A 10,662-nucleotide genomic window follows, 5' to 3' on the forward strand; every position below is an offset into this window, starting at 1 on the left:
GATTCACCTGGAGGACCTCAGCCAAAGCGTGCTGCTCCATATGACCGAGAAGCTTGGCTACAAGAACAGCGATGTCATCAACACGGTGCTCTCCAACCGCGCGAGCCACACACTCGCCATCTACTTTCTGCTGAATAAGAAGCTGGAGCGCTACTTGGCCAGCCTGAGGGTAAGCTCTGCTTTGAGACCATTCTGTGGACAGCCAGGGAATGAAGGAATAAAAAAATGTGCTTTTCCTGTGTACTCATGTTTGATCTCAAGGCTTAACCTGAGATTTTCTCATTTTGTGATAATAACTGTGAAAGGAAAGTATTCCTTGCAAACTAATAATGTTTTATTTCAGAGAGGAATTCCCCAGGCTGCAGAGATAATTGCTTATAGGCTTTAAGTCTCAGGAGTCTGCATTTGCATAGAGGATGCCCCCTGGCTCAGCATCTTGGTATTCCCATATAGAAAGCAAACAGTTGCCATGCAGAGCCTGACTGGTGGTTGCAGTGTAGTGTCAATATGTCAAGATAGTTCTGCTGCTGGAGAGAGCTATAGCACAATGTGATTTGCTTCAGAAAATTAAGAGGAAGGCTAATGACTGCTAAGATTTGGGGTTTTTTAATGAAAACTTTGATGAAAGTCGTTTGTGAGAAATAATGGGAATATGGACTCTGTTGATCTCCTGTGGGTCTCCCTGGCCACAGAGTATGGCTAATGCTACTTACTCAAGTGTTGTGGTGGGCAAAGGGTAGAAGGAGGAGCAGCACTGTCTTCCCTTGGTCTTTCCACACAGCTAACTATCTATGGCCTGGGGAGAGGTATTAAATAGCCAAGATCTGTAGGCTTCTCTATGACTGTGTAGGCAGCAACGTGGGCTATATGGAATTTTCTTTTCAACATATTTGTTTCTTAGAGAAATTATCCCCCAGAGGCATTCTTTAAGCAGCTTAGTAGCTTTTCTTTTTTTTTTCTCCTCTGAGATCTTTCAGAAAGCATGTTTTAATGATGATGCCATTAATAATATTTAAAATATAATGGACTAAATTCACCCTGTCTGTAAGTTGATGCAACTGCACTGAATGCCAGCAATGGATGTGGTCCATTAAACAGTAGTTGAACATTAGTTTTTGCTGATTATCTTACATGCTTTAGTTTCTCTGCTTCTCTCTCTACAGAAGTCTGAAGGCCAGGACAATATTTGCCACAAGAACCAACTGTACCAGATAGAAAAATACAAGGCAAATAAAGACTCCTATGAGGTAAAGCTCATTAAAGCTTGTTGAAGTACTTTGAAAACAGACTAAATTTTAGCATCCCCAATATGGTGGTTAAGAAAATCGATTTTTGGATCTGTAGAGAAACCAGAAAATGTTTCAAGGCCAGAAATATTGTGAGGCTTGCTTCACAAGAAAGCAGTCGAGTTATTTGTTCCAAAACGTGCCACATTGGCTTGGGTGCCATCATTAAAAAGAATTGGGTGATGCCTTGCCCATACAGGATAAATAATTCCCGTGATTTTCTTTTGAAGAAGAGAAAGGCAAACACCTAAAGTAGAACTTTAAAGGAGACTTTTAGCTCTTATGAAGAACATAAAAATGAGTTTTAGATGCTGTTTAGCGAAATCCATACATTTCTTCAGGTGGTGGCTTAATTTCATTTTGAGGCACAAATCGATGGTATTACAAGAAGGCCACAGCTCCATTGCCCTGCCACTGAAGACCCTGGTGGGTCAGGGCGTATCAGCACAACACTCTGTCCAGGTTAATATTTTGCTTCTCAGCAGAACTAGTATGGAATTAGCTCACTGTCTTGGGAGAGACTTCCCTGAACCAGAGCGAAGATTTTGTTTTTTCTCTGGCTGTCTCCAGTTGTTCTGCCTGCAGATAAAGAAGGTAGTCTGTTTTAAAGGCACACATCAGATTATAGGCATTTTTCAATGTCTGTGTTTTTCTCCTGTTTTTGCTCTGCTGGGCACTAAAACCAGAAGGGTAGTATGTGCCTGCAGGTCTTATCTAACAGCTGCAACACAAATGACAGGATTCCTGGAAAGTTTACCTATTTCAGAAGCTCCTCCTCAGTGCTAGATTGATGATCACAACCACCAATGGTATCCTTAAAACTGACTTCTCAAACAAAAATTGCAGGGGCAGATATGTTTTATGGCTGGTTCTGTTTATTTTAAAGACCGCTTGCAAATTTAATAACCAAGCTGAATTGCAAGCCAAATGGAAGTACCAGGGCAAAGTGCTTATCATATTTTACTTACATAAATCAAAAACACCTCACTTACTTACGTACTTAAAATGCTTCAGCAGTGGGTAGACTTGATGAATATAGTGTTTCAAAAGGCAGTTGCCTTAAAGCCATTGCAGCGCAGCCTTCCCCCCGCAACGCGTGCAGGTGCCCCCGGGTTAACGGCACGCGTGGGAGTCGCACGGCGTGTCTGGATGCTCGCTAGGTCCGATCCTTCCCGCTGCGGGTGCAACGGCGCTGTGCAGGCGCTGAGGGCCACATGGCTGTGCGGAATGGCATTTTGGCACTTCTTCTGCATATGCGCCACGTGTCGGGGAGTCTGCAGCAAGGCACTTCTGCACACCTGCACAGATCTGCCTTGCTGCAGCCAAAGGAGAAGCACATGGCTCGTTTTGGTGCTCTGCCTGAAATCCCTGCACCCCTAGGAGAGAACTGCTGTCTGGCTTTTGTACGGATAATTAAAAACTAATGACAGCACCACTGTCTGACCCCTGTTTTATTTGTATGCATACATGAGGATAAAAGTTCCTTCCAAAGCCTGCTCTGCACGCAGAATTAGTCCCAGTGTAGCTATTTAGAGCTTGAGGGGGCGTCATTTTTTTCTCAAAATAGTTGCCATGATATAATCCTGGTGCAGAGACTGTGATAATACTACAGTATATTCTCTTCCTGCATGGGCATAGCTCAGTATAAAGCATGATTATATTCCTGTAGCTGTATTTACACAAGAGAACTGTACAACATTTGCTACGTGAGGACAGTTAAGGCAGCACACCTGGGTGCGCGGACACCCTGAGAGGCTGTTGCAGTTCGCAAGACGGGTACACGCTTCTCCTAAAATATCCTCACGTGGCCGGGAGCGCAGCCTCCACGCGATGCCACAGGGATCTGCAGGAGCTGCCGGGACCGAGCTCGGGCGGACTCGTGAGCTGTAGCCTGGCTCCCCTCGTCGCCCCCAGCTCCCAGGCTGGATCCGGGGAGTGCTGGTCCCTCCAGGAGCAGCGTGAGGTCCGGGGAGCTGCGCATTGCCATGGCAACGCCATGCGGCGAGCAGGCCGGGCCCGCAGGGGCGGCCGCCCGCGGTGCCGCCGTCTCGCTCCGGCGACGCGAAGCCGGCAGCGCCGGGAGCGCTGCCGTGGGCAGGGGACACGCTGGCTGCCCATCGCCACCCGTCCGGGGAGCAGCAGGGTTGCTGCCAGTGCTCAGGTTGCTTTACAGGACCGGTCAGACCCGAGCACTTTGTAGCTTTAAGAGCTTGTGTCATGCTCCTACCCCGGTACCAGACCTGGCCAACGTCAATCCTGGCTATCTCCATCCAAACCCACGGATCGCGGGGTCGAGGTCAGGGCAGGAAATAGCAGGGGTGACGTAACGGCCGCGCTGCCGGAGCGCGGCTTCCCGGGACAAGGCGGGCATTGTGCGAGAGCGTGCGGGAGCGGGCAGCGCCGCGCGCCCAAGGGTGGCCTTCTCCATCGCTCCCCCGAGGAAACCTCCCGCTCCCTCCTAAAATGTAATCCCATTTGGCACCCTGGGAGTTCAGGGTTTTGCTCGTTTCCCCGCCCGCAACTCTCTCCAAAGAGAAACAACCTTAGTAAATCTAAAAAATAATTAAAAGGCCATTTACAACGTCCGTCCAGGGTAACGTAATTCACTGCTAATACAGGATATGTGAATTTTCTTTTTCATGGCTGCTTTAATCTGTACAATATGACTGTGTTACTGCTGCTAATAAAACGTTACAGCTGTGTGAAAGCAGAGTCGGGGCATTTGGCGTGAGTCTCCAAGCAGAGCCGCCGAGAGATCTGGCTTGGCTCTTGCACCATTAGGCTAAAAATATTGCAGCACTGAAATGTGCTGCGTTCTGACAGATGCTGCAGCAACCAAAATGCAAATTCTTTCCTCGTCTATCCAAAATAGCAGAAAGCTGTTAACAGCCATTTTTTTTCCTTTGGCTCCTTTAGGCTTCATACATTCAGCACTTGGTCTCCTCCTCACAGTACCTTTAAAAAAAGACGCTTGGTAGAGCCCAACCTCTGCTGAGCTTGGCAGCAGGGTTTCTGAGCCTTGAGAGAAATAAAGTAGTACTGTGAGTTTGGAATTAAGCATACAGCTCCCACCGACTTCATCATCATCATAGCCTGTTTTGCACACAGCATTATTAGTAGTATTGCTGTTGTGGTTATATTGCTGTCATTTCTTCAGCGTTGTGATTCACTGGAGCTCTGCCTTCTGACTATGTAACTTCTGAAAATTCAAGCCCAGCAGGGCCTAGCATAGTCTATGCTAGGCACCAGGCTCTGTCTGAGCTCTGGGAATGCTTACAATCAATGCTGGCCAGTTATTTTCCTTTTATGTATCTTAATATGTTGCCAGAGCTGTTTAGTGTATAGTCCTACATGTATTCACATTACTTTGCTGTTGATAGCCGTTAATAGGTTTTCTCTTAAAAGAAAACGGTCAAAATAGCCGGCCTTCTGCCAATTCACAAGTTTTGGACAAAATACAGGCCTCAATGCATAGCTGGGGGAAGAAACTCTACCTTTTTTTTTTTAAGCCTTGCAGTTACAGTGACTTTTTGATAAGACATATAACAAAATGTGTTGCTTAATTGAGAATTGCAGTGACAAAAACAATGTCACATAGATGCCCCTCTAAGAAAAGCAGCACCAAAGCAGTCAAAACAAACCCCCCACTTCCTGGTGATTCAGCATAGCCGTGTCTAAAACCAGACCACACAGTTTTGTCCAAGAAAGGTGGGAGATTCTTGAAGTCATTGAACAGTAGCAAAATATGAGCCACACATTTGGTTCTTTAATTTTAGAACTAAAATAAGACTTTTGGCTCCCCCTGAAATCAGTGACAGATAAAGAGTGTTATGTGGTTTGGAAAATCAAGTGATTCATGTCTAAAAAAGATAGAATACATCTTCATCATAAAACAGGGCTTTAAGAATTGGATTCCCTTTAGAGACCTGAGTCCATGATATCTATTTTTTCTCTGCCACTGCTAGAGACCAAACCTTTCTTTTAGCATGTGTACATTTGCAAGCCCACCTTTATATGTCATGTCATCATCATGGCTTATGCCACACGGAGCTCACTGAAGGTCTGGCTTGTCCAGCAGTGACCTTCTATCCCTTGCATCTTGTGCAATCTTCTTGCAAAGACACCATAAAATGCTACCAGAGCTGGGTTTAATACTCAGCTTGTGTTCATTCAGGGTATACCCATAGTGTTGCAACATAACATGTATGAGGAACCAAAGCCTGTTGTTGTAGACAAGGGCTGTCATCCTCATGTAGGCAGAATATGAAAGACTCGAGAGTTTAAACTTTTCTAGAGCTTTTGCAGGTCACTTTTTTAAATGTCCAAGGAAGTGCAGTAAGCAGGAAATCAAAGACCTTTTTCTATGCCTAAATGCGAAAGCAAATTTCAGATGCAAAAGAGCACAAATCTGCATGCGGTTGCTTCAGCAAGGTCTCCTAGGACAAATGGCCTTTGAGGAGAAAACGTTTCCTTTTTAACTTTCTGAGCACAACTTGAACATTGCATGAGTTTCAGAGCAGATGGGAGCCATGAAATCATGTGACACAGATCAGAGGAAGATGTGACATGAAAGATTTAGTTATTTTGAGTAGCCAGGATAAGTTCTTTGTAAATGCATCTTTTTTAATTTGGCTTTAGTAAGTGGTGTGCTTATGTCTCTGGGGGGTTTTAGGTCATTTAAACCTCCTGAAGTAAACCAAATTGTTCTTGTTTGTTTTACAACTTAAAGGACAAAAAGCTCAAAGAACAAGAAAAGAAAGGGGAGATCCTTCACCGTCCACCCCCAAAGAAAACTGAGAAAAGTCCAGTTTCATATAGACAGCCTTCTTCCTGTCTTATCTCACAGATACAGAACACCAAGGCTCTGCTGAGGGACCGAAAAATCACCAAGGCCGGAGGTACGGAGAAAGGTTAGTAAGAGAAATCTCACTGCACCTGTCTGCCTATATCCACTTAGGTGAATGTGTTTGCACGGCTATGTGGTATTAATAAGAGTCGTTTGTGTCGTGTGTTTGTTAGTAAATAGGCATGTGATTGTGCTTACTGTCTGCTCTGGAGGTGGTATGTAAAAGAGGATAGAATAATGCAGCCAAACTTTGAACAAAATATCCTGAAGAGACCATGACAGTGCTCAGCAGTCATGAGTCCTTAGTTTTATTTCTATTTTTATTTGTCAAATGACAGAAATTCCACAGTGTTTAAAAAAAAAGCCTTATTTCCTTATTTATATGTACTTACACAAAGTCATCTGTACTTCACATTGGCACTTTAAAAGCATCAACACCCACCCCAGAGCAGTGCTGGGTTGCTTGCTGACAAACCAAAACTCATAGAGAAGCTTCTCTTTACCAGCAAATGGGTTGGGATAAGGAGGAATAACAGGACTCAAGGAAAGAGGTCGCTGAGCTGAAGGCGAGATCTGGTATCCAGAGTCTGCTGGGCAAAATAGGGGGCAGGCAGGAGGACACATGAGTGGAACCACAGGAAGTTTCAGACAGTAAAAGGAGGAGGAAAAACATCAGTAGGAAAATGAAAAGATGAGACAGCTCAAGGAGAAAAAAGCATTAAGGCAGGGTGGAATGCAGTGGTGTGTATGTGGACGGGAGATGTAGAAGAGCAAGAAGGTGGAGCCACTGGCTCTTAAATGAGGGAACTAGGTGAGGAAGGTAACCACAGATCACTATAGAGAACTATGATAACTGCAGGTGTTTATTGTGCTGTTAGGAGGCAATTTAGGCTGGTGGTTTATGGTGGCTGTCATGTACTTTCTCACAACTTGATGGTTTATCATTTGACACGTTCAACATGAAAAAATGTCAAACTCATGTTAATCTGGCAGTGTGGGCCCCTCTGCTGCAAGGCAGCAGCAGACCGTAGAGCTGGTCAGAGATGGGACATACCTGTTGAGAAAAAAATATGTATATTCAAAACATTAAAAAAAATCACATTCAGAATTTGTTATATATGGGCAGGAGAGAGCATAGGGGGAAATAACCGCATTCATTTTTTTTCTGCTTTAGGCTTCTCCCTGCTTTTTGAAATAAAACCTGAAAATAACGCAGAGCTCATTCTCTTACTGAGAGCTGATTGAAACTTCTGCTTATTGAAACAATGCTTTGACATATATCAAAGCATTTTGGTCAAATCATTTTGACCAGTTTTAGAAAGAAACAAGTCAGATGAAACTTGGACTGCTTCTCCCAAACAACTCTAAACCTATGTGATTTCATGCCATACTTCCATTTAGGGCTCAACCCCTGCCAGCCCATCCCTTTCAAGAATCCTAAAGAAATGCCTGCGAGATTTGTGGCTGTACCCTGAGGTCTGGCAGACCTAAATTATTTTGGATCCATATTAGAAGGTCTGAGACTGGAGGAACTCATGGCCAGTGATTAACTGCCAGTGCATTTTCTTTCCAGTTGGGAAGAAGATTTCCAAAGGGGGAATGTAGCAAATTAGTCTCTTTGGATTGCTTTTCATAAACACAGCAAAAACGTATTTTTTCTTGCAACTAGCTTGGCAATAGTGAGTGCCAACATTCTGCAGGAACTGAGTGGATCTTCTTCATGAGCTGTTTTGTATTACTGGGCCAAATCCTGGAAGGATTGTTCCATTTATATTCAGTCCTTGCTGGGGAAAATTCCCACTGAAGGCAATGCAGCAAATCTGTTCCAACTATAACAGCCTGAATCTGGCCAATGCAGTTACTCCATATTTACATGTGTGAAACGAAGAACAGATTTTGTTCCAAAATGCAAGTGAAGGCATTAGCAATTAACTCACTATTGCCCCTTATGTCTATAGGTATGGCAGTGAATAAATTATGCAGATCCAGTTAAAACCGTGCAAAGCTGTGATAAAAAGGGAGAACTGTCAGATTTCTCAGATGTTGCCCGAGAGCATTTAATTAATGCAAACAGCTGAAGACATCTGTGGTTTCTGTTTCACGTTCTTGTCTTACTCCTCCTGCCATTGAGGGAAGTGGCAGATAAATTACCCATGAAACTATTACGTAAGTATCAGATAAGAGCCGGGGAATCGGGTTCTTCAGCGCTGTGCCGCGCGTGTCACTAAGACCTGAGATCTGCTTTTGCTGGCGCGTTGGTCGCACTTGGTAGCGTTTGTTGAAGGTGAGCTCAGATAGTGTCTGCCATGAATCAGAGAAGTCATTTGCTCTTCTGATTCCTGATTTTCTCTTCTAGAGTCTACCAGTGGGTTAAGCCCTTTCCACGAACCCGTTGCAACCAAGACGGGCTGCGTCACTTCCAGTTCCCTGGAATATCTTGAAATCCAGCAACCGCTTCCGCGAACGCCTCGGCTCCTCAAGAGACAGGATTCCCCGCAGCAAGAACCCGCGAGGATTGGTGGCCAAGGGAAAGACTCTCCTCTGATCCTCAATATTGTTCATTCTTTCGAATCTGTTGACAGGGAGGACCAAATAGACCAAGTTTCCCCCTCTCATCAGTACCGCATTTTAGGCTCACCAATAAATTTTCCTTACAAAAGCTCAAGTGAAAGGACACTGTCCCCACTTTTCCAGCCAGGAAGTACATCCCCTGCCAGAAGCCCAGTTCATCCCACTCAGGTCTCCTTCACGTATGACGAGAAAGCGAATCCGGCGAGAGACGAGGCGGTGTCCCCCACTCAGCTGGTCCCCAGCAACCCCCTGGGCAGCCCCAACTGCGTGAAAAGCCGCGGCAGGTTCCCCATGATGGGGATTGGACAGATGCTGCGCAAGAGGAACCAGAGCATGCAGTCGGCCAGCGACAAGCCGCTGGAAGCCAGGATGCCACAGCTGCAGCAGATGAGCCCCACGCAGATCTCCTTCAACGCTGCGGAGGCCGTCAACGGCCAGTGCTGATCCGACGTGCCAGGGTTCGTGCTGCTGCTCTCTGGCACCTTCTCTGCTTTGAAGAAGAAGGGAAAGCCACAGGCACGTTGCTGTCACTACATGATAGACCTACAGTGGTCCAGCTTAGAAAATCAGTGGTCCACATGTAAGGAAGGGTTTGTCCTACGTACTAAAGTTGCTGGAAGAGGGCCCTGCTTGTGCTTTTAAGGAATATTAGCATTTGGCATTTGACTGTACAGTGAAACAAGTCTCGAAAGAGCTACAAGGATATGTATTTTCCCTGCTCTGAAGCAGTATTGCAATAAGGTTCGTTGGAAGAACAGCGAGCATTAACAGCTGGAATGAGCAGTGTGATGCACATGGTGCCATGGATGCTGGTCCCATCCAGGACCTGTGGTAAGACTGCCCTTGCCCCGTCTGTCTGTGCCGTGCGGTGGATCATACTGACACAGGCGCTCATGTGGCTCAAGAAGTGGGAGAACTCAGAATACTATTTCCAAAATCAGCTTGCTACAAGCACTTCCGAGAAGGAAAACGAAGTTTGTGTAAGCCTGAAGAGAGACACAGGTGTCCAAGACGTTCAGAGAAAGTGGGAGTTTTCAAAGTCAAAGCAGATCTTACTGTTAATTACACAAAGTAGCTAATAGCGGAATCATTTTTTTTCTTAAGGAAAATGATGATTGAATAGGTAATGTGACTCAAAGGAAATACTATTATTTAAAAACAAATTTTGTCAAATGGAAACCTGCCCCACTGAAAAACCTGTCCTTTTCATATATATTGACTTTGCAAGTGGATGCTTTAGACAGTAATCCAGATTGCAATACACTATGTTTAAATGATCCAGTCACCTCCAGTTTTTGTAGCTGTACTAGTTCCATGGCACTCTCACATGCAGGATTGTCCCAGCCCCTATTATAGCAAAACAGCATTGGATGTACTTGAAGGCTTTTCTGACAGACTGCAGTGAATTAAAAAGACTAATAAAGGACATATGAAGCAGTGCTAATGCCGTTTTATACTGCAAGGATGGTAATGCAGTGATTACCAAAAATTAAGTATTGATACGAGCTGTGAATATTGACTTTCTTAAAAAGCAACATGTTCTGCATATTGGTCTTGTTTTTCTAAGTAAATCATAGATCTGAGACTCTGGTGATATTTTTCGGTTCTGTTTTTGTGTTTAAACTGTTTCTTATAAATTAGAAGGTTTAGCCAAAGACTACGCGTTTCGTTTGTCCGTATTGTGCTTGCGTATGTGTTTGTGTACATGGGACATCTCGATGATGCTTCAACGAATCTCTTTTGCAAGTGGGTTACCCTTGGCCTCATATATTCTTCTGCAGCCCACCCACTTAGTGCCATTTCAAAAAATGAGGCAGCAGAGGTGTTGTCTTCAGGGATTGCTAATGGAATATCGGAGTTTGGCGTCAAGGTCATCTGTAGGAATCCAAGCCCCATTTTTTTTAATATTATTGAAAGTAATTTTGTGACCCCATTGCTGTGGTTTCTGTACAAATACTA

The 10,662-nt window shown here is 44.7% G+C and overlaps 1 protein-coding gene across 3 annotated transcripts in view; it reads left to right on the top strand.

Moving 5' to 3' along the window:
• The window catches only part of HUNK (hormonally up-regulated Neu-associated kinase), a 52,182-nt gene extending 41,822 nt beyond the window's left edge, over window positions 1-10,360 (top strand). For 2 of the 3 annotated variants that reach the window (XM_088528949.1, XM_088528951.1), the window contains exons 7-10: window positions 1-169; window positions 1,164-1,247; window positions 6,016-6,196; window positions 8,489-10,360. In XM_088528949.1, the coding sequence (XP_088385075.1) occupies window positions 1-169; window positions 1,164-1,247; window positions 6,016-6,196; window positions 8,489-9,147 (1,093 nt within the window). In that variant the 3' untranslated portion in view covers window positions 9,148-10,360. The remainder of the gene's footprint in view (window positions 170-1,163; window positions 1,248-6,015; window positions 6,197-8,488) is intronic. The other variant, XM_088528950.1, reaches the window with a different exon arrangement.
• Window positions 10,361-10,662: the final 302 nt, after the last annotated feature.

Source organism: Tinamus guttatus, unplaced genomic scaffold (genome assembly GCF_059628265.1).
Source record: "Tinamus guttatus ecotype Peru unplaced genomic scaffold, ASM5962826v1 Tinamus_guttatus_pri_ptg000318l, whole genome shotgun sequence".
Lineage (NCBI taxonomy): Eukaryota > Metazoa > Chordata > Aves > Tinamiformes > Tinamidae > Tinamus > Tinamus guttatus.